The 24,392-nt window shown below is 40.6% G+C and overlaps 1 protein-coding gene across 6 annotated transcripts in view; it reads left to right on the plus strand.

The window, feature by feature from the left end:
• The window catches only part of KIAA1671 (KIAA1671 ortholog), an 87,269-nt gene that overhangs the window by 57,189 nt on the left and 5,688 nt on the right, over positions 1-24,392 (plus strand). For 2 of the 6 annotated variants that reach the window (XM_037375256.1, XM_037375260.1), the window contains 2 exons: positions 16,205-16,323; positions 22,257-22,512. In XM_037375256.1, coding sequence (XP_037231153.1) covers positions 16,205-16,323; positions 22,257-22,512 — 375 coding nt within the window. Of the gene's footprint in view, positions 1-1,036; positions 1,533-10,167; positions 10,385-11,405; positions 11,520-16,204; positions 16,330-22,256; positions 22,513-24,392 lie in introns of those variants that run through there. The other 4 variants (XM_037375258.1, XM_037375261.1, XM_037375259.1 and 1 more) reach the window with 4 other exon arrangements.

Raw genomic sequence — 24,392 nt, forward strand, 5'->3', positions numbered from 1 at the left:
GGCAGCAAGCAGATGCTGTTCCCTGTGGTCGCCATGGTAACCCTGCCTGTACTATAATAAAGCCCAGCCCAGATCCTTCCTTAGGCAGACCTCTGCGGCTGTTCCACCTAGCTCATTGTTCCCGCTCCAGAGAAGAGGCAAGGCAGGGACAGGGAGGAGGGAATGGGATACCAGAGGCAGCGGCAGCTTTCGCCTGCTTGTAACCTCTTGCGCCTGATTCGGGGATCGCCCAGAGCACTGCAAACCTTGCTTGGGAGACAGAGACGGGCTTGCGAACAGCTGTGATATCCAACAGCTTCCTCGGAGTGCATCCCCAGGTTGTGGGAGAGGAGCTGGTGTGTGCAGCGACTTTAATAGGCGTGGGGAAATTCTCGATGCTGGCTGCTGGTACAGCGTTCTACCATTCCCAGCTACATTCCTCTGTTATGAAGCCCCCCTTGAAGCAGAGGAGCTGATGTCATTCAGAAGAGCTTTTGGCAGGCATTGTGGAGCCAGCAAGTCCGGTCTTGAAGGCAGCAGGCTTGACACGGTTCCCCTTCAGCCTCACTGTGCCTCCTGAGCCTGTGATCTGCATTTCTGGAAGTGAAAATCTTGAGAGTGGTCCTGAAGATGGGAAGACTGGTGAGGAGGGCATTCTGCCGATGCTGATACCTTCCTGCAGAGTTTTTTGGGGAGGAAAATAATTTGGATTTATTGTTCAGAAGATCTAATCATTTTGCTGCTAAATGGATTGTATAGAAGCACCAGAACTTTGTTTAATGTGCTGTTACCTGAAAAGCTGCCAAGCCAGAATAATACAATTTTTTTTATCCTTCTGATATTTCCAGCAAAACAAAAACTTGGCTTAAAAAGGGAGTTGCTTTTACAGCTCTGAAATGAGACAATAAGGGACTAATTCTGTGCTTGTAAATGGACTAATTTCGAGGGACTGTGTCAGGATTTAAACCTTGATTTCTCTGTTTAACATGGCTGAATTAAACATATTTTGATGGAACTCTGGAAATCTGATTGTAAGTAGGAAGAGTCTTTTATTTTTTCCTACTTGACAAATACCAGTCTTCAACCTCACATAGCTTTTGTTATTTAAGTATAGAAATATTATGGTGGTTATAGTGTAGTGCTATATACCTTACCTGAAAATATTTTGTAAGTGGAGTCTTTTTTGCGAAATACAATCAGGGCTGTTAAGGAGAATATATTTTACAGTAATTGCAACTGAATATTGATTTCTCATCTCTGCTGGAAAAATGGATTACCTTGGAGACAAACTGACAGTGGCACAAACTCACATGACCCAGTGGATGGGTACAGTGCGGAGATCCTTACAGGAAGCACTAAATTTAGTCACTACTGCGGTTGCTCATGAGCGGACTAGCGGGGAAGGTGGAAGCAGGACTCCCTTCAAGCGGACCTCCTCCTTCAGGCACTTTGCATCCCGGAGCAGAGAGTCCTTCCGAAGGTTTTCAGTGCGGAGTCAGCAGAGGTTTTCCTCTTTGAGGAAGAGGCAGACCAGTTCAGAGCCACCTGAGCTTGTAAGCTATACATCTTTTTGAGACTCTCGAGGTAGATAATGCAAAGCAAAAAACTTGGTTTTGTTGCAGCGTTTTATCTAATGACAAAACCTATGTCGTGTCTACTTTTCAGTGTGAAAATAGCCCCTAAACCACATCCAGGTAGTGGTGTCTGTCTGTCTGCTCCCAGCTGGTTTCTTTCTGCAGCGCAGGTGGATATTTTCATTTGCCAGGGAACACAGTTAACCAAGGTTTTGGGAATGGGGAAGAATGTTGTTGATCTTTTTTAAAGCAGCACGGTAAGGTAGGACAAATACTTGTCTAAAGTTAGAAAAAGAAAGTTAGTCTGAAACTGTGCTTGTGTCAGTTGTTTCAATGCCACAGGTCAGCATGACTTTGAATGTACGTTGGTACTTGTAATTTTTCAGTAAAAATATGCCTGAGGCTAATCTTTTAAAAGGACTGATGTGCTGTCACTCTGCAGTCAATGATAAATAATCATTATTCTCCTCTTTTATTGAAAAAGAGGTGTTTTTCCTCAGTATAATTGCTGCCTTGTCATGAAATAGAAGTTATACTACCAGCGTGACTTGTGAGAACCATAGTGGGGTGGAGGCAGGTTGTAATTTCATGGAAGCAAAGGAAAGGTGAAGAGCTGTTGGTTAACAACTGTGTGCCACAAAGACCCCCCTCCCTTTTTCATTAAATGCCTTTCCTAGTTTCTAGGTTATTTTCAGGAGGGACGGTCTGTGTTAAATAGTGTGGCAAAGTGGTGGAGGAAAGGTGGTTGTGCAGAGAAAGCCCTTCCTTGGGCGAAAGGGGTGCGGGCTCTTGCAGCTGGGCAGGGGTCTGCCGCTCCTTGCAGCCGTTATTTGACATCCCCTGTTTCTAGTACCAGTAAATAATGCAAAGCAGCAGTGTTTTTAGGTGATGGTGTGAGAAGTAAACAAATTGGGTTTATTCTGTTTTACTTCATGCAGAGTAGCCTAAACTAGTGATTTAAGTTTTACCTGAAACTGATGATTTAAGACTGACGCTTGAACTACAGGCAGTGGGTGTACTGTGTTGACTTGAGTGGGATCAGGACCAAAGCTTTGGTACCAGTATGTTGGTAAAGCCTGAACAGTTTGCGCTCTGAAGTGGCTGAAATGTTTTGGCTTGTTTGTTTGTTTGTTTTCCTTAAAAAAAACCAACCAAAAAACAACCCAAGGTAGTAGTGGTTCATTGTAAAGTGTAAATACGTAAAGTTCTGGTGTGGCCTCACGTAGTTTTCGTTCACTGAATGATTGAAGGTAAAGTTGCATTCCTTGGGCAGGTGTGGTGTTTGTGTACAGGCTATTTCCAGTACTTTTTATCAGTTATGGTTACAGCATTTTTGTCCTAGCTTGCTATTAATCTCCTGTTTGGCTGCACTGCAAAAGAAAATATTGTCCAATGAGCACAAAAGAATGACGAGGAAAATATTTGGTAACCACTGTTACCCTGTTAGCATGGTGAGGTTGTGTTGATTTCTTTTTTAAGCTGGTATTTTAGATTTATTAGAATCATCTGAATAAAAAACTTGTTTAAAAGAAGTGAAGACTTAAAAGTGGAAATGTGGAACCTACAGAGGACGGCTGTACTACTTTCCTTACACTGAACTGCTTATAGAGCAGAAATTGTGAGACACAGGATGACCTCTTCACTTAATTCACTGGTGACAGCCACTGGAGCTGCTGTTCCTCTGTTTCAGCAGTAATTTTGCATGTGCTTGGTGTATGCGTTAATTTGGTGTAACTTGTGCCCAACTCTTGTGGTCAGCCTTAAGGTCTCAGCACTTGTGAAAGTTTGCAGTTTGTGCCGTTGCGTCTTTGCAGAACAACTTGTGAATATGGACCACGAGCTATTATTTCTTTTTTTATTTTTTTTTTAATCTGGCTGGAACAGTGTCCTGGTTGTACTTAGTCCTTGGAGCTACTGACATTTTTTTACAGAACTATTGAATTAGTATATAGCATGTAGTCCATCATAAACTGACCTCTGTTGTTTTAGGGATGTAATGTCAAGTAGTCACTTGGCACTGATAGTTCAGTGATGCAATTTTTAAACAAGGAGCAGCTGAGCCCTCTGCCTTGTGAGCCAGCTGCTGCCATGAGCCCGACACAGCAAGAGCCAGTGGCTTTCAGCTCCCATCCCTGCTGTCACGGGTGGCTGCTGGCAGAGAACTTTGCATTGTACAAGACTGAGAAACCTGGCAAAACTCAAGTCAAACAACACAATTTAAGATAGTGTGAGTAAACTTAACCGATAAATGCCTTGCTGCTGGGGTTGAAGGTAGTGGAGGTGTGAAAGTGCATTCCACTGCATCAGTGTAGCTCTCTGTCCCCTTTCATGACTTTGGTGGACTTCCAGCTTAGATACCAAGGGAAATAATAGGTTACAGCTTGTATGGATCTCCTGTCACTGATTCAGGTATCTTCTAGAGGAATTAAGAACACTCATCCATTTATATGTGTATCTGTGGCTTTTTAAAAAAATGCTTAGGCTCAAAAATTGTCTTGTTTTCTGTTTAGTGCTGTACTTAAGTTGCTATCCTGTGTTTGTAGTAGCTTTTATGGCAAAGGGCTAATGTTCTGCATGCTGTCTGCTGGATCCCACAGTGGGAAAACTTGGGGCTGTTCTGTTGGGAACTGCACCTGGGTCAGACCTGTCTTTTTAAATGTGGGGAAACTGGCTGGTCAGCACCTTATTAACCACATACCATGATGTGTTTTAGTTGGTAACTACTCCAAGCTGTGTAGCTGGGAAAAGGCTCATGGATATCGCTTTTTTTTTTTTCTGGGTTGCAAGAGAGATTTTTATCCTCTACAGAGGAGCTTTAGGACTGGAGTGAAAGGGAGTTGCTGTAATTGGTTACTTCCTTGCTGGAGGTCATAAATGTAGGAATGGGGCTGTGAGAGAGGGGAAATAATTTTCTTTTCAAACACTTCTCTTTAACAGGTCAGGGATTATGTATTCACTTTGTTTTTCTGTTCGTACCTTGTCATATTTTCCTATTCCATGTCTGGCAGGGCTGACTTTCTACCCATTCCCATCTCTGACGTTGGGTGTTTCTCTGTGGCGCCGCAAAGAGGAGGTTCTGCAGCAGATTCCTCAGGAGGGGAGGCTGGGTGGATATACCTTACTTAAAATGTAATCCTCTAGTTTTTCTGTGGGAACTGGTCTTTATACAGAGGACACTGTGAATTTAGTTTGTGTCTTAATCTCTTCTAACATTTTTTTTAATTAAATTCAATTGCCTTGAATTACACTCTTAACTCAGGGCAATCTGATTCTGCATCTAGAGAAAGTACAGCCACATTTTAAGGAATCACTTAAAAGCTAGGACGGTCAAGGGATAAAATGACCCTGAGAGCTAAAACTAATTCTTGTGGTTCTCAAACCCAACAGTTGATCTGTCAGAGTTTAATATATGCAGATCTGCAAATCACAAACAGGAGTGCAGGAATAATTCTTATTTTAAATATCTTCACTGGTATATTCAAAGGCAGACTGTTTATTTTTCCCTGTAGTACTCCTATTAATGTTTCCATTGAAATGGACTACTTTGTCATTTGTCCTGCTTTCATTCATAACACAAACCCCTGAGCACACTGTTTTTCTCATCAATTCCTGTTGCCCAGCAAGCTTTTCCTTCCTCTCCTTTGCTTTGTGATAGCCTGTTCATGTAGCCATGTCTTCAAAGCTAGTCACTGTCCTTTTTGTTTCCACTGAAACTGAATTTAATTGGTCTGAGAATATTTTCTACAAATAGATGCAATATAGTGTTCTTATATTTAATTTAAGGGAAAAAGGTGTCACCATGGAGTGAAGAAACTTAGTGACTGCTGCACCCCTGAATGCCTGGGCCCTGGTATGCTGTTACAGGTCACCTGTGTTAAAACTGGCTGCACATAATGACACAGGACCGATTTTAATTGCATCGTTATTCTGGCATATTAGTATCAGATCTGGGAATCTGTAGCTTATCTTGCAGAATTTTTCACTTAACTTCCATTTAAAAGATTTCTCTGTAGATTTTTTTTTCCCTGACATTTTTATTGAGGCTTTTTTTCCATTTTTCATCTCATGTCACCAGCTCAGTGTCTTTGATGTAATAGGAACAGACATACTTTCTTTAAACGTTGCCTCTGTTTCACTCATGATAATATCAGTCATGTTTCAATTACAGGTATGCTGTCTGGTTTCACAGCCAACACTATTAGTCCTAGATCTGAAAGTTTGTTGCCATACAATAAAAACTGCATAGTTGTTTAATACCCTCAGTTCCTTAGCTAGCCCCTTACACCACTACTAAGAAAGTGTGGCAGTTTGTTTCTGTGTTGGCAGTTCAACTGCATTCAGACTGCAAGTGTGAACAACAAAGCTGTGGAAGATCTCAGAGGTGTTTCAGATTCTTAGGGAGAAGATTTTGAAATAGAATGGGAAAGATTAATTCTGTGGCTCTTTGGGCTGTTAAGTAGTTGATGTGTTTTATGTGAGTTGATCTGATATGTACGAAAAATAATACTGAAGTGCGTTTAAGTGTGGTTTGCTTTCTGGTGTACTGGTCAGTTGATGAAAATGATCTTTTCATTCAAGCTGATCTGACAGCATCACAGTTATTTTGTTTGAATTCAGTTTTAATATAATTAAATACTATAATTAAAAAAATATTTAATATAATTAAATAAGGATGCAAGTAGAGTATGTTGTTTGCCTGCATGTGTCCCACATGCTGGGAGGGCACTTGGCGCTTCAGAGGGGTTTTGTTGCATCCTGCAGCCCTTTCACTATCATCCTCTCTGCTAGAGGCTGAAAGTCCTATCTTGTTTTTTTCTGATCTTCTCAGATGTTTCTTTCTAAGCCAATACAAGCTTGTGCATTCAGCTTGTTTCTTGGAAAAGTTGCTGGATGACTTTTTCTGTTTGAGTAGGATCCTGCTGAGGAGCGGGTGAGGGACGAAGAGCACTGTTAAAACCTGGTTTGAATTATACACGTGCCATTCACCTGCACATCACCTGGGATTGTATCTCTGCTTTTAAAAGAGCATTGATCTGTACTATCAGTTTTGATTTTACCCAAGATCTGACTGCAAATGTTTGTCCTGTATCGGAAGCATCCTTCACAAACTATTTCTAAAAAGGAAGTAATACAAGTTGGCATTTTTATTCTGAGCTTGGCTATTTTGATACAGACCCTACAACAAATAGCTGAGCTATTTTTTTCCTAATATTCCCTGAAAGCACAATGACTTTCTCTCAAAAATACTGGGTTTGGTACTATCAATGAATAGAACTTTATCTCTAAGTTTCCAGAGAGCTGTTATGGTAGTGTGAAGCATGTTTGCAGAGAGCACGCTATTAAAAATGAGTTGTTTGTCTCGTTTCAGGGTGGGGGTGAGGAGTAAAGCTGTTCACTTTAATTAATGAAGATACAAGGGCCAATGCTGAAACAGTGCATGCTTTTGCATTCTTAATAACTTTTCTTTGGTTTAACAAGCCATGAACATAGCTGGCAGCATAAATCTGGGCCATAAAAACCATCGTGATGGACATCTAGTATACTGCCTTTGTTGTTCCCATGTTATTTTGACAGGAATAATCACTTAAACGACTTTACTCTGTGATTTTGCTTAGACTGGCTGCAAGGAGTTGATTTTTGTTGTGTTCTTAAAGCATAAGAAAAGAACATAAATATATTTAGAGCTGGTAATTCTGTGCTCATTCACCTTGCGCTTTTTTTTTTTTTTTTTTTTTTTTCCCCTCCCCCCTAAACACTTAAGTTTGCTTTCAGGGAGCAGTAAATTGCATTAAACAAAACCATCACTGAACACAACTGTTAACACTGGCAATCCATTTTTATTAACATCTTGTAACATTGTGATAGTTTCAGGAAATACTAGTGGTGTTCACTGGGGGGGGGGTGTGTGTTTTGACTGCTCTCTTCTAAAACATCTTCTGAGTTGTCTGAGATTTTTGTTTAAAGGAGCAGTGCACAGTCTCCAAAGTCTGCATGTTTGTTATTCACTTGTTGTCAAGAAATCCTGTCACTTTCTGTACATCTTTAAATCTAGGCTTTAAACTACAGAGCACTTTTTCCCAGGAATGTTTGTTTGGAGTTTAACCTATGTCTTATGTGGAAAAACATTAACTGTGCTGAAGAGCTGTGAAATAAAATATTTCAAGTAGGAGGTGTTGATTTCAAGTATGTAGCTTTTCAAAAAAAGCAAATATATTCACTTCCTAGCATAACAGTATAAAATTGTCTTGTTCTGGCTTGTGTCTCTTGCGATGTTGAAGATGAGGGATCCTGTTCAACTCCTGGTGCCAACTTTTATTAATGCTGATAAGTTACGCATGCCCTCTGGGAGAGAGTGGATTCCTCTGTCTAGGTAGGAGAGCACTATTCTGCTCAAAATCTTCCTGATGGACAGGCTGGCATGCCTCTGGCTCTGATCCTGCTGGGTTTGGTTTCTTGGGGTTTAACTTCTTTTTAGCTTGACTGCCTAAGGCTGAAAAGGAAAGTGTTGTTATAGAAGGCATTTTAAAGATGTTCCCAACTATTCCCTGTGCTCTGCTTTGGTTTTCTGCTTGCCCACTTCTCAGAGGAAGTTGCCATGGCTCACTCAGCCCTAGCAAGGTATATATTTAGAATTCGGTTCTTGTCTGCTTTTCTCACATAAGTCAACCTCTGCTCTATCTTCAGCCTTACACTGAAACCACATGGTACGTGTGTGGTGAGTGTTTGCAGCAAGTCATAGCAGTTCTATTTTCAGGGTATAAAAAATGACAAACGCTAAAATGTCTTTGAAATCCTCAATGAAGCCAGGAGGTTACCTTCACCGAGAGTCACTGGAAAAGCAGTGAATAAATTTCATTGCATGATGGTAACCAGATTCCTGGTGAAACTTCAGATTACTTTGGCCACGTTTCTGTTGTGGCCAGACTGCTGTGCGTAGACTTTGGGTCTCTCTGTGGTGCTGCTGCCTTTCAAACCGTGAGTCTGTCAGCTGGACCTGGCTCCTGGGAGGCACAGCAGAGCTGGGGCTCGTGAGTGAAAGATCCATTAATAGAGAAGAAGCGATTAGCTGAAGACTGGCAAGCAGGGGAAGTAATTTTGTATGTTCAAAAGGTGTGGGAGATGCTGGGATTTGGAGAGCTGTGATAGACTCTTGGGGGTTCAAGTTTAGGCTGGAAAGGTGTTGCTGGGAAATGCTTTTTGAACTTGAGTAAATTATTGAACTTGCTGGCAATGATTTCCTCTGGCTGCTTTGCCACTGTGTGCAATGAACATTTTGTGCTGGTGTGGCCAGAAGGATCCCTGTCAGCTCTGCACTAATGCACTTGTTAAATCATTTGTTGTGTTTAGATCTGCACCGTTTGTGTGTTTTGATTAGGGTGAAAATATTTGTACTGTAGCACAAGGCATATACACGTTTCAAAGGGATATACGTTAAATACAGTGGATTAGGTTTGGTTCAATTCAGTTCAAATACAGGACTGTGAAGCAAAGTTTTGCTTCTAAGGTTAAGACTGGCTTTCTTATTAGCAAGGCCGTAAGACTAGTGATAAGGGCTGTTGTGGGTGTGGTATAAAGCTTTTTAAAGGAGAGCAGCTGAGCTAACACTATACATGGGATATGTAGCAGCTTGGGATGTTCTTTGCCCTCTCCACTCAGTTGCTGTCTGGTACCAGCTGTTCACAACTTACTCTTCCTTCCGTTTTCTTCCTTGGGGTTAGGGGCTGGGAGGAACACTTAGCCATCTCCTTATTTCTGCAGATGTAGGTCTGCTTTTCTGCAATTTTTGCCATGCCTTTCCATGGAAAAGGGGCTGGGATTCAGGCTTGTGCATCAAGGTGGGAAGCTATGAAAAGGTGGAGAATTAAACCAGTCACCCTCTAAAAACAACCCATCTATCATAAGGTAAATGCTGTCAGCTTTTAACATTAGGGGTATAATTGGTTGTTGGTTATCATATCCTACTGGAAGATATGGCCGAGACAGCCCTAGGTTGCATAGCAACAGCAAGGATGTAGTGGCTGATATCATTTATGAGAATGTTTTATACCATGGGACTTGGTATGTACTCCACTGCACATGGAAAAATTAAACATTTATTATGTAAAGGTTTGTTGAGTCGAGCAGTATAGATCCTTAGGATGTAACAGTGCTAAATACATTGTGTGAGCGCTTGCAGATACAGGTGGGGGCAGCTGGGGCGTGCCTGTGTTTCCCCAGGTGTATGCTCATGCACCCCTGCTGCAGCTGTGGTTTGCCATGTTAAACCAGCTTGTCCTCTCCAGGCCAGAAAGACACTGGAGCCAGTGGGACATGGCTCTTGAGCAGACGTCGAGGTTGCTCACTGCAGTCTCCTTCCCTGCTGGCAGTGGTGGAGGTGGCCTGTGTAACAATGTAAAGACCTTGAGGTTATGAGATTAATACAATTACTTTTGTCACTGCTCTTAGGCTTGGTCTCCAGTGTTTGTAAAGTGCTTCCTTGGTTTGAACATACTGTGCTGAATTGGGTATTGGGAGGGCTGGTGAAGTCATCATGTATGATGCCTGTGGGTGGAGCCTGCACTGGAGGTCTCTAAACTTTCCTCATCAGTGAGATCAGAAAGAAAATGTACAGTTCCTGGAACTGTTTATCTGTCACTGCAGCATGGAGGGTGGGGTGGGAGGCAGAAAGTGCTGCCTTCTGCCTGGGACACTACACTAAGGCAGTTACTCCTTTCAACAACTTATTTAAACACTGAGTTGGTAAATCTCCTCACCTGATTGCTTGGAACTAACTGGAGTGTTGGTCTTGAACCATGACTTACTACCTGTGGGCACCAGTAGTTCGCTGGCTAGTAAGTATATATGGAAATCCTGGGATGCTGATGCCACAAAGTTCAATTTCCCACTTGCTGTGTTGATGTTTGGATACTTAGAAAAAACACATGGGTTGTGAAATGTTGTATAGTTTCTAAGGCCCTTGTGCTGGGTTTGTTTTTTTTTGGTGTTGGTTCATTGGTTTTGATGTGGTGTTATGTTTGTGATAATTCTGTTGGTGGTCGAAAATACATAGTTGACTTTTTAGTAATAAACCTTGAAATCATTAGAATAATCATAGAATAATTCAGGTTAGAAAGGAGCTCTGGAGGTCTCTAGCCCAGTATCTGACTCAAAGCAGAGTCAACTATAAAATGATGGAATTTTTTTTTAATAGAATAAGGTATATTGCCATCTTCCTGGTATATTGCAGGGGAACAACTGGGACTGCGTTCTGGGTTTGTAAGGACTTGTAAACTCTCCTTAAGTGCAGTGTTGCACTTAAGGGGCAGGGGAGTTCTGAATATGGGCAATTTGACCAAACATCTGACTACTTTTCATTAAAAAGAGAAGAGAGGAAAAAAAAAAGGAGGGGGCAGGGGGAAGATTTTCAAGAAATCAGCAAGAATTTTTCTTTCTGAGTTTTGTGTTAATGAGGCAGATGGTCAAAACTTCATTCCATTGTGCAATTACCTATTCATATTCAATTTATGCCAGTAGATTTTAACTTTTAATTTTTTCACGTCAAGCTGTGGGGTGTCATTTTGGCTGTCTGATGTCTCTGTCTCTTTTGCAAACAAAGATATTTTTGAAACTGTCTGTGAGGATTCTGACTCATGAGATCTCTTTCAACTGGCATTCTTCATATGCCAGGTCTTTATTTCACATCAGCGCAGAAGTGTTTTTCACATAAATGTATGCATTCTTTCTTAGTTACGGTTAATTTTTGTGCTGGTAGGACCAATATTGTATGTGCATCATTTTCAGGAACTGGAAATTGCAGGAGTAATCAGCTCTGGACTGCTGCCAAACCCAGCTTAATTCCAAGGGAGTACTGAAAGAGGCATAATCATAATGTCTCATTTTAGAAGAAGAACTAGAGGCAGATCAGTATACAACTCAACTGTTTTATTTCATGTGAAAATTAAGTTGATTTTGTTCCTGGCTACTGATGTAAGTGTTTTAAGTTAAAGATTGAGGCGTGGAGAATTACAGCATTTGAATACTGGATTGAGAGCAGTATTTATTTGATTGGGGAGATTTTTCTGTGCTTACAAATAAGAGAATTCCTAATTTTGGTTTATCTTGTGCTCTAAGAAGACACCAGACCCCTCTTTTTATTGCTTTTTCCTTTGATATGTCTGTTACTGTATTATGAATATTCTGTTTATTGAGGAAATGGCTGTATCTGGCCTAGCTTCACACATTGTACACCACCTCTTTTGGACTTTGGGTTGGATAGAGAAAGAGAACGGCTCACACATATTAGCACAGGTTTGTTGAGTTAATAGTGGGTAGTTGTCTCTTACAGAAGAAAAGGTTTTCTGTTCAGAGCAGATATGTTCTTGAGGGCAACAAAAGTCAAAGCCAGATATGTCAGTTCTTTATCTTGCAGGATCTCTTGCTCTATAGTACTTACACATTTAAAAAAGGAAAATACTGTTTTCATCCATCTGAAGAAGTGAGCTTTAAGTTAGGATTTAGGCTAGGGAACAAAGTATGAAGCAGAATCTGGTCATGTTTGGGAACAGTACATGTTGGAAAGTATTTTGTTCTTTCTTGTCCCAATACTTGGGTAAAAACTGGCACCTTATTGTGCCATGGGATGCATTGCAAGGGGCTACTAGGCAGTAGGCAGGGTACTTTGATCTGTCTTCTGTGGTTTTATGTAAATTAATGTGATACAGGGCACTGTGGGATGTGTGATATAATGGGCTTGTGACAGACCTGAAAATTGTCACTCTAGTACATTCAGTAAAGCTTACATTATTTTTGCATCTGTCATATGTTTTAAAGCTCCCAATTTGTAATCCCAGTTTGTTCTTCATTCATGGTCTTTGTAACACCAGGTTGTTCCAAGTAAAATGTTAATGCCAGAAAATGCAAATGTATCTGTATGATCTAATCTGAGTTGCTTGCGTCTAAAAGCATCTCAGCCATAAAATGCAATGGTATGTATGTATAGTTCTCAGAGAAATTGTGTAATTTTGACTGGTATTTAAAAAACCAAAAGTTTAATAGCAGCTATCAAGTGCTACCCAAGGATTATAAAGGCTGAAGGAGGATGGAGGTAGAGAAAGTTATCACTCTGTTTTTTTATTTTACTTTTTTGACTAGCCTCTACTGTTTTTTAGAAATAAGCTTATAGTTACTGAAGGTAAACATTTTGAAAACAAAGGGAATGGACTTTTCCCAGGCACGTCCAAGGTCCCGATGGCCAGTGCTTCTGTATTACCAGATTGCCTTTAGTTTTTCTGGAGGGCAGTGAAGATAATGCAAGAGAGATCTTCAAAAGAAAACCTAAACCTTATCATTCTTATGCTTGATAGTAATCACATACTGTGAAGAATAATCTTTATAGTTTGTTGTCCCTTTCTTCTTCAACATATCCTACCTACTCCAGGATGCACAGGCTATAAATTGCTTTTCTGTGTCACCCTCGGATACCTCCTCCACAAGCTGGGGATGGGATCAGCTCCTCTTACTTCTCCCTATTTCAGTCGTAGTTGGAACCTTTTCTCTCTCAGCTAGCTGGCCAGGTTATTATACCTCATCAAATTCTCTGTGGTTCTTCTCAGCTGGTAGAAGCCAGAGTCTTTAAATAGTTTAGGCCTAAGGAATGGTTTGTAGACTTCAAAGAACATTTGTTTTTTCCAGCTAGTCATTGGGTCAGTTAAAAAGTGTGGACTGAAAGGGATCATCAGGGAAAGATTGTGCAGCTGCCTTCTGAAGTAGCTTCCTCCAGAAGCAAAATGCAATAGCATTACTCAATGTAACAAAGTAATCTGCTAGAATTTGGAGTGTCATATTCTTGACTTCTCAGTTTGTTTTACTGAATTTATGTTCACAATGTCTACAGAAGTAGCAATTTTATTTCTTTTTCAGGCTTGTTTTGGCTTTAGCATAGAGAATTGGTATCTGAGTGTTAATTGTGTCATTTTGGCTATAAAACCACATCTTAAAGTTCAAATATATATCACATCAAGTAAAATGTTGCCTGAAATGGAAGAATACGTGCTGATCAGTTTGCAATGTAAAATTTTAGTAAGAATTACTGAGCCTTCAGATGAGCAATATATTTGCATCTAATTTTTTTCCTGTAGCTGCCAAAATGGTATTATCTGGATTGTCCATGCTTTCTTCTTACAAACATCACAGTCGTGATAACACAACACTTTTTGTAAACAATGTCTCCCCAATGCAATAAAATGAAGTTGTTTTTCAGCTGCTTCCATTCCTGTTTCTAAGCTTTTTAGACTGTTTCTAGCTAGAAACAAGTAACAATTTAATACATACCATGCACAGAGGTAATGGACTTTAGTCGTAGCAGGTGGAAAACACTGACTTCCAACAAAAAAGAAGAGGTGGTTGTGTCTGTTGGGTCATATTCTGTTGGGGCAGCAAGTGTCCCCCTGGGGTGCTGAGCAAGGGCTGTGGAGGCTGAGTGTGCTGCCACTAAGGCTGCCAGGTGCTGCAGCTACAGTGCTTGATACAGCTGCAACTGTTTCTGTGCAGAAAGTGGCAAAAGTTGATAAATACTTTGTGTGCATTGATTATAAAAATGTGGTAATGTGTAGATTGGGATTGAAAAAAATTCATAACAAGCATCAGGTTGAAAAAAAAAGAAAAAAACAACCACAAACAAACCACCAACCTGAACTAGGATAGACAGTGGGGAGGAAAGCAAGAATAATGATTTGCGTTTGTTAGTGCCTTTCCTAGAAGTGAATCAAGTGGCCACCAAGTAACAGCAGAAGGCTGAGCCCAGGAGTGTTAGTTTAACCCCTGGTGCAGGCATGAAATCATGAAGCTACGGAAGGACTCTGTGGAAAGCAAAACATATGCCTGAGCCAAGCAGTAGGAAATGCCCTGTGGTTTCTGAGCTGTACAGGACTATTTCCCTGCTACTCGCCTAGCTGTTAAGAGGTGTGTGCAGTGCTCATTGCTAAAAGCTGGTATGGAATGGGCTGAAAAATGTTAACAACTCAGCTTGCCTCTGGGCTTTACAGGTATGTGTCTCTATATAAAGTGTAAGAGTTACTACCAGGGAATTATTAGGCAATGGGAACATCTGGAAGATGAAAAACAGGAAACTTGGGTTTCTTGCAACACACAACCCAAGCCTTACTTGAGTATTGCAAACTGGAATTTTAGACTGTCTAGTAATGGTGCATTGTAATAGTTGGAATAAATGGTGGAGCCTTTTGGTGTTTATTTCACTCAGCATTAAAATAGAGCACTGTCAGCAGCGAAGAGCATGACAGAGCTAGAGAGTGGCAACGGCTGGTAGTATGGTTGGGGAAATAAGCAACTTGTAGCAGAAGATGCAAGCATTGTAGGATTCAGTAGCCAAGTATCAGTATTGGTGAATTATTCTTAATGTCAGTATTTTTATAGTTTTAAGATAGTATTCTTTAGGTTTACAAAATTAAGGACGCAAGAAAACATGCAATCTCTTTTTTTTTTTTCCTTGTTTTCTTCTTTTCCCTGGTAATATTAAGGAATCCCAGTTCACTGAGTATGGTTGTTACTTTGTGTGTGCTGCCTGAAGTGAAATAGGTGTGTTGGTAGTTTCCACCAGCATGTTCTGCTAGGTGGGTTTGAGGTGGTGGGCGGGTGTTTTGATGGGTTGGTTGTGTTTTTTCCTTTTTTTATATAAAGAGAAAAAGCTTAGGACATGTAGAAAACAGTGCAATGTGCTGTTAGATGAGATCTTCATAAGCAAAGTTGATACAGCACTGAAAGCCATACTTGCATTTGTTTGGGATAATGAATGCAAAAGGGACCAACGTTTAATTATCTACACACAATGTATTATTTCAGTAACTGTTGAACTTCAGTATGTAACTCAATACAATGGTAAAACAAAAGGTGCAGCAGTGTTATGTTCTGGAGCATGTTAACATAGATCTGCTGCAAATCTAGGGTGCCAGCAGCAGCAGCTGACCCACTTCTCTCCCCTGAAAGGGAAGGGTCTTCAGATGCAATGTTCTCTCTTAGAAAGTAACATATCTATGAAATAAAAATACTTAGGAAATGAGAGGACAGAGTAGAACACAGGAAAAAACCACTGGAGTCTGTCCTTCTATGTTGTACATAGTGTTTGAAATTTACACTAGCACACGTCAATTTGTCAAAGGCTTTCTAGTGTCTGCCACTATGCTTACTTATTTATGCTTTATTATTTTGAATGTCTTCCCAAGAAAGCCGGGGAGGGGTGGGGGGGAGGGGGGGAAGTCCTTTTATTAAATCCAGGAAAAGAGCAGTAGAGTTGATGGGAGATGTATGCTTGGGGAGATTAAATGTAGTTCCCAGCAGAATTCTTCGTGTTTGCATAGGTGCTTCTAAAAACCTTGTGCAACCTGGGATAAGGATAATGTTAAAGCAATATGGAGTTACTAAAACCAGGGAGTCAGTTCTGGCCTCTAGAACTGGTGATTTGCCCAGGAAAATAGTGCTTATTTTATAGAGAATCATTGCTCCAAGTTCATAGCAGTTTTCCTTGTTTAAGTTTATTCCCTGTTTTGTGTTGACCAAGCTTAACTGGTAGATTCAAAACCAGTATTGCAAATACAACCTGTTAATCATTTAGCTAAAGGATAAAAGACTGATGAAATGTTTCAATTGTTTCCCTGCAGGATCAGCTGAAGCAATGCTTCTCCAGGCAGCCCTCAGGAGCGAAGGACACGGACACGCTTGTGCAGGAGCCCGACAGCCAGTATGGCACCTGGAACGAGCAGCGGCACAGTGGGGACAGGTGAGGCTGAGCAAGGTCCCCTCTGCCATGCGTGCAAGCTTTTCCTTCGTAATGAGAAGAAAAATTTGGGTGTATGTGTGTGACATGGGTGCACATGTATGTTTCTTCTAAAGTTGCATGTTCATTTTCTTTAGTCTATAGGTGTGGAAATGTTTCTTTGATATCTACAAATTGCAATAAGTTTTGAAATGTAAACTCAATCCTCCAGTGAGAATGCAGTATCACCACTTTCATAAGCAATGACAAAACCTGCTTGGACTGGAATAGGTTTAACAAGTCTGCTAGTGATTGAAACACAAGTTAGATGTTATTTTTTTTTAGTGCTAAAATGGTAGAAGAGACATGAGAATAACAGTTTTTCTTGAGAAATACATCAAATGGCTTTGATGAGATTAGCAGAGGTAGTAAAACTTCTTTTATTCTTTGTATTTTTATGTTTGTAATTATAGTTAGAAATGTACGTTTTCACATTTAGAAAGTGATAACCTGCTTGTGCCTCTGGTGGGCAGAAGTAGGGTTCTGGGAAGATTTTGCTAAAACTGTCTTGATTTCCTCCCTCTCAGGTAGGTAAGGAAGTGTCTGATTATGATTAGACAGGGTACGCTAACAGTCTTGGGGTTTGTTTTAAATATTTTTATAAATTTGGTCCTCTTCCATACCAATCAGCACTGCCTTTAAGAGCTGTGCTACCAGATGGGCTGAATGGCAAAATCCATTTGAAACGGGTGCTCTGAATGCCAGGCAGCTGCTCCAACAGCAGGATGACACGCAGTGCACTGCCAGATAAATCCTGGGGTACAATGTCCCCGTCTCACTGACTCTGAAGCGTTTTAGTGTGGTGAAATGGAGGATGTAATGGAATGTCAGTTGAATGAAAGATAATATTACTGATGCTTTTTTGTTAGTAAAATGATGTAATGAAATAAACCTGGAGTATTAAGTATGAGGGTTTTTATAATTTACACCTCTTGTGTAAAGTACAGCTTGATCTTTGCTGTTTGAGCCAATATCTGCTCAGTGTAGTATGAAAATAGCATTTTATCTGGGTTTTTTAATGTTATACATGTTAAGATCATACAGCAGACATTAGTGTCAGTTATGTTTGGTGTGTTCTGCACTTGAGAACTGTGTTCTATAAATATTTTATTGCTTATGAAATCAGGGTAGGTTTCAGCTTGAAGTTCAGTGAACTATGTGACATGCCAACAGTGACATCCAAACCTTCTGTAAAATAACTTTGATTTCAGTATGTTATAGACAGTTTCTGAAATCTGTTTTGTAACAAACGTGCTTGTCTTGGCTCCAAAACAGACAGTGCTGGAATGTTATTTCAAACCTGGAGAATTCTTCCTAATTAGAAAAGCTCCACCTAAAAATTCTGGTTTATTGAAGTATTGAACTCAATCCCCATGTCTTGGAATTTTGTTTCCGCTGTAAGAAATATTTAGTTTTGGGTTTTTTTTTATAGCATGACAATGACAGACACAAATAGTAACTTTGTGGCATTTTGCAACCCCCTTTTTCTGCTTTATTTTGACTTCCAGTTCATTGTCGGGAATGACTGGTATATTCAATTCAGGCACTTGGAAAGGAGTAAGAGTAACATGCTTTTAAACATTAATAAGGGAAATCTTCCTGGAATATATTGAAACTGCATTTTGTTTGCAGTTTATTTTTTATCAAGTAGAAGGCCTCTGCCAGGGCAAGTGCAGGCATTCTCTTCCTCTTGCCATGGGTGATTCGAACACACCTCTGCATTCGGCCCACAGGCAGGAACTTACAGGATACTCTGATAATTCAACTTTCCTGTTTTGCCTTACTCACTTCCCTTAAGACTTTACGTGTTGTTGTATTCCTCACGCACCCCATACGCCTTTCGGCCACCAGCTGAACCCATGGCTGAGGGAGCGCTGGGAGCAGGGTACCCAGGGAGCAAATGGGAACGCTGCAGCAGTAGGGACAGAACAGTGTCACCAGCCTGCTGGTGGTGTGTTGGAGGAACTTCCAGTTTCTGGCATTTTCCAGTATTTGAGTCGTGGAGTGATTATTTTAGCCCCTTTAGGAGTGTTTCATGAACGCATCAGTGAATGAGCTCCTTCTCTCTGAGAGAGGAAGGGAATTTTAAAATAAAAAGTCATAATGTGGCAACAGGATAAACATGGTCCTGCTCCTAGATAAGCTTCTAAGAAGGTGAAGGAAGGATCATTTTCAGCTAAACTTAATCACTGGTAGAATAAACAGAAGGGGCTGCTCTTGGCTGGTGGCAACAGGCTTTGGCAAATAACTTTTCAGAATGGAAGGAGATGGTTTAATTTGGAGGCATTAATTGGATTTTTCTTAGCTTATCGAAAAGGTTTTATTTTTTTTTTTCTCAAGTGCTTTAGTAAGCTTTTCCAAGTTGACACCATAGAAAATTCTTACTTTTAGATTGCAGCAGTCTTCATAAGGAAAAATGATTCTTTTTTACAGAAAAGGAACCGTGTTTTTAGGTGATGGATATATACAGCTCTGACTTCATAAGATTTTAGTTATTTATTTCTTTAAATTCTTGAAGCTAGGCTACAACAAAGTTTCAGAAACAAAGACCTACTATAGTATCAGCTACCTGTAATAAATGGGAATCTGTAGTTATGGAATACGAAAGGTCATTTCTGAATTGATGTTATTTCTTGTGTGATGCCCTAGGCAAAGTGACAGCTGCCTTTTGATTCTAACTTTTCAGCAGCATAAAAACCAGCATTCCTTTACTTTTTCACTCCTAATTTCATATAATGAAGCAACACATTCTTTATGGCCTCTTCGCACTGTCTTGCTAAAACTAATTAAATTTAATTGCAATTGAAAGTGAAGATTGATCTTAGTATATTGCATATTTGTGATAACCATTCTACTGAAATTTGTGTCCACTACAGGAACGATAATTTTTCAGAGAAGCAAGCATCTGTAAATGACCCCTGTTAAACATTGTTAGTAGCTTACGGATATGCTCATACAACTTGAAATCTTAATGAAGTAATAGAAGATGCACAGTAGCTCTCAGTAATGAGAACTGAAAATATGTTTTAAGTTGCAATATTTGACCATTATTATGAAGGGTGTTTCCCCCCTAATTTGTGGTTCAGATGGAAAGAAGCCACTGTGCATGACAGTGTGTGTACTCAAGTCATGCTTGCCATGTTTGGTGATTAGCTGTGTCACAGTGTTTAATGTGTAACGATGCTGTAATTGTGTGAGAACAGTAAAGGAGAATCCATTAGAAAGGTTAGTGAATTACAAACCACTGATCAGTGTAAATTCATCTGTATTTTTCAAATATTCATTTGAAAAACTGCACTGCTGTGTTAGCTGAAGCCCTAAGATGTAGAAGGGGAGAGGCTTTCCAGAGATGTGCAAATCAGACAGGATCCTTTTAATATATATTTTTCATTTCCATGAAAGGTGATAAGCGTGCAGATTGTCGTTCGTCTCTACGTTCTTCCCCATTCTAGTGGATCTGAAGCCTAATGCTGCAGATACCAAATATCATTTGAAGCAAAAATACTAGACAAAAACTTCCCCCTGGAGCTCATTAGTACCAGTTCTTAATTATCCTGGGGCCCACTGCTGAAGGAGGGAAGAAGCATTCACACTACTCATGTGCTGGAAAAACCCTCTGTGCAGCATTTGCTCTGCCAGACTGGAAATTAGAACTGCTGCTTCATAGAAAGTTGTTATTCAACAGTAGACTCCTGAGTGTTTTCCTCCCAAGATTGCTGTCGTTGTGGACTGTACCAAATACTGAGGTCTATTGTTTAAAAACCGTGCATATGTTCATACGTGTTCAGATTTTTTTGGATTTAGAACACTTTACCTAGATATTTGCTCAACAAAGGTGCTTAGTAATAAAAGACTTTTCTTAAGAAGAGGAAAAAACCCATAACTCCTTAAATACTTTTAGAGTTTGGTTTTTAAACTAGGAACTCCTAAAATTAGAAGCAAGACAGCCCTATTTTTACTGACAGTAGAGTCTTACAGTGTTCCCTACAATCTCCTGCTGTTCGAAGGAATGCTCCAACCTACGTGACAAAGGGAGACACACAACTCTATACAGCTTTCAGTCCTGACACTACTTTCTGTTAATCTAGGCAAGGGAAAAATTTCTAGGAATACGCTGGGAGCATCACAGTGCTGGGGTGCAGGTCCTGCTGCCCTCGGTGCTATCCCTGAGGCACCCCGAAAGCTTCTGCTTGTGGAGCCCTGCCTTAGGGTGCCACCTGCTGCCCACCTCCTGAGAGAAAACAACCTGTGGCTGGACGGGCAGCTCTCTCCAAAATATGCCCCAAGATAAAAGAGAAGCTCTTAAGGAAGGAGTTGGTTCAGAGAACCACTTCTGCAGTCAGGTGGGCTTATCTCTGGTTAGTTTCCATGCTGTGAATGAGCATGGTGGAGCAGCACAGGGCATTTGTGCTCCAGTCCAGTGACACTGCCTCAGTCTCTCTCCCCTGCAGAGCTTTCTCTAGTGATTTCCAGCCCTGATCTTGCCCTTTTCCAGTCCCCTTCCCTGCCAGTTCACTCTGCATGCTTTAAAGTCACCTACTCTGAGGCCAGCAGACCTCCTGCCTGGCAAGAGTGAATCGATGAGCCCGTAGCACTTCTGCGCGATCACGTTGTTGCTTCCAAACTTCCCAATGGGATATGGGATTGGATCCACCTAAACAAGCAATGTCCTCTCTCCTCTTTCATATCTTGGCAATTGCCATTGACTGGGTTACAGCTGCTTGTGTTCCTTGTCTCTTACAGACCAGAACTAGAGGCAATGAGAGAACCAAAATCTACTACAGCTCAAGTGGAGGAGCTGTTGGTCTTGGGATAGCACCAACGGAGACGCTTCTTTCTGTCGGAACACGAGGGATACAATTCTTTTTTTTTAAATCCAATGTCTATTAGCATCTAAAAAATGCTTCCAAAGTGTTTAAATGCTCTGCGCTGCTTAAGATGCTTCAGTTTCTTTCCTTGGAGTCATGTGAAACGGAGTTACTCACACCCGGAGCATGAACTGTGTTGCAGGAGCTGCCTGGTGGCCAGGGCCATTCCCATTGCACTCGCATTTTCTTCAGGTCCAGATGTGTATATGCAGTCTTCTTGTGTTTCAGAAAGTGTGCACACAACTTTTGCATCTACATATATTAAAAAATTACATACTATATGTTATTATTTACAATAGATTAATATTAATTAGGTATAATACATCTCAAAAATATATATATGTGTCTCTGTGTGTATATATATATATATGTGTGCCTTCCTAGGGAAAAGGTGGGAACGTGAACAACAGAGGTGTTTGTAAGGATTGTTCTTGAAAGACCTGCAAGTAGCTTGTAGTGTTCTGCAGGAATTCACTTACAGTAAAAGAGTATTTATTGTTTCATATTTATACATATTTAAGATAGTTTTGGATGAGCACAGAGAAGAATCTTTGAACGGTTACTCTTTGTCTGAGGCCTGCAAACAGGGTATTACCCTTCACAGTGTTTTCAAGTGTATACAGTGCCAAAGTGTAAGGTCTGCTGATGCGTATGTCAAATGGGCAAATTGCTTAGGGCTTTTAAGCAGTTTGCTCTTTCCCTCATCTCATTCACATGCATGCGTTTGAAGGGGCCTTTGTGCTTGGGAAAAGAAACCCCGAGCAATAAAAGCATATTGCAATCAAATTATTACAATTTATCTGCATACTTGCATTATTTGATACACTGTAAATCCATATGGGTAAAAAGCTGTGCTAATGAAAGTGATCTGCACCCTTGCTGTTGGTACCCGCTGCCTCCAAAGATGCCTTTGTTACTTGTAGCCATAGCTTCAGTTCTACTTTTATTTATCGTCTGCGTGATCCCAACTATCCTTGCATGTATTTCCTTACCCTGAAGTCTCATAAATTTCATTTTCTTAATTTACAGCTTTGTGCCCGAATCTCCTTCCTTGGAAAATGATGTTATTTCAACGAGAAAGCAACCCCCAAATAGCCACCCATCTTCACTGTCCTCTCAAACGGAACCTGCCTCCCTGGTAGATCACCATGACATCTCAAAAGACCAAAGGAGCATAAGTTTTGACCGTTCCAGCACTGACATAGACTCTACTGACGGGACTGATTTACCTCCTCCAGGAGACGCCTACCCTGATGAAAAGACCACTGATTTCTCTTTCATTGATGTAAGTTACCATAATGGGAAACGTAAGTTCTCCTTCTATGTTAACTGTATTGTTACCTGTGTTAATCACTGTGAAGCAGTATCTTCTGGAAACTTTGCACTCAATCTTCCTCTGCCTTTTCTTTATCGCATTGAATTTTCCCAACTGACTTCCTGCCTGAAAATTTTAAGATCAAAGCTACAAAGTTTTTCTAGTTCCTGTAACACTTAGGTTCTGAGAGACTGCAAAAAGCTATGGGCCTTGGATAGTGTCTGCCAGTCGCTTGGTAAAACTGCTGGTTTTCTTATAGCTCGCTGAGGAGCAGAATGCAAGGAGTTAAACGGCTTTATGAACATTGGGAACATAATTAAATGACACAAATACCTAGTGACTGCTGTGCTATCAGCCAAGCAGCTTTAAGGCTATAAAGACATTTCCTGTTGTTTCTCTTATTCACGATTGGTCTCTTTCTGTAGTAGCTTACAACTACATTTTAAAGGAATTTTTCATACTTAATCTTGTGGCTGTAAGAAAAGTCATTTTTGGCCATACACAGTTAATGAGGCTTAGTGTTCTTTGAAAGCACCGATGCAACTGTAGTTTTTCAGTACAGCTCCCAGGAAGTACTGGATTTTCTTTAGTAAGAGTTGGTGCACCTTTTTTTATTATACAGTATCTAATGGCAGATATATTGGTAAGTGCAAGATTCCCAACTTGAAGGCATTGTGCAGCTGCTAGGAAGGTCTTGGTTGCACTGCCTTGCTTGTCAAAGTGCCATCACACCTTCTGAACTGAGTAGACTGCTCTGTAAAATGTAGGAAGGATGCAAGCAGGTTTGTGCTGGAGGCAGTTTGATCTGGTGCGGCAGAATTGACTGTTAAAATCACAGCTGCTTCCTGCGTAGGCTGTGCGAAAGTGCCTCCAGCCAGCTCTGTTCTCTGCTGGTGTTGCCATCCGTGGGGAGCTGCAGAAACCAGTGTTTTGCCAAAGTAGGTGCTGCTCTCGTCTTCCAGCCCACCCCAGCTCTGAAGCAGAGGCCATGTTCCGTGATCCATTGCTTTGAGATCTCTAACCACATGTGCCTTGGCCATGGTAGCAGTTCCTAACGCTTTGGCAGAATATCCCAAGTGCACTTTTTGCTCTGTAAAGAAAGTGTTAGTCACTCATAACAGCACGGATGGTGGTTAGTCTCTGTCTGTCAGTGGTTCTGCAGGTAGTGGAGATGGTCCTACGTGGTACTGTTCCCTGGACGGCTAGGGGTGTCTCTTTAAAACACGAATACCTACAAGTACAGGTGGCAATACGCTGCTTTAATCGGTAGTTTTTCTGACCTGAAATCTCTTGAAAAGAGACAAAACCACGTCTTCTGAAGAGAAACAGGAGGCTCAGTACTGATTACAGGCAAGTCTCTAACAAGTTGCTTTAAATAAATAAATTACGGCTCTTTCTTTTGCTCTCTAAATGTTACTACCTTACCGTCAAGCACAGAGGTGCATGTGTGTGTTTCTGAGTGGTATGACACTTAACTTGCAGTCTCCTTGTTGCTGATGAGTGGCTTGAAATTACTGTAGATGCAACCCTTCAGAACAATGAAATTACAGCACTCTACTACAAGAGAATTTTGTGTAGTTGCTCTTTTTAGATCCTAGTCGTCTTACTGGCCCTCAGCTGTTACTAGCTAGTAAGGCCTCTTCTTCTTCTATTCTTAAAATACACCAGGAACCAAAATCCAATTTATTGCAGTTATTTTTTATTAATTTAGTGAAAACAATTCATGTAGTTCAGACATCCACAGCCAAGAGAGATCAAAGAACCAGCACTCCACCTAGTTAGCCACAATGTAGCATATCCTCATCATAAATTCTCTTTAATATAGCTTTAAGTAACTACAAGAATAATAA

This window comes from Falco rusticolus, chromosome 1, assembly GCF_015220075.1.
Source record: "Falco rusticolus isolate bFalRus1 chromosome 1, bFalRus1.pri, whole genome shotgun sequence".
Lineage (NCBI taxonomy): Eukaryota > Metazoa > Chordata > Aves > Falconiformes > Falconidae > Falco > Falco rusticolus.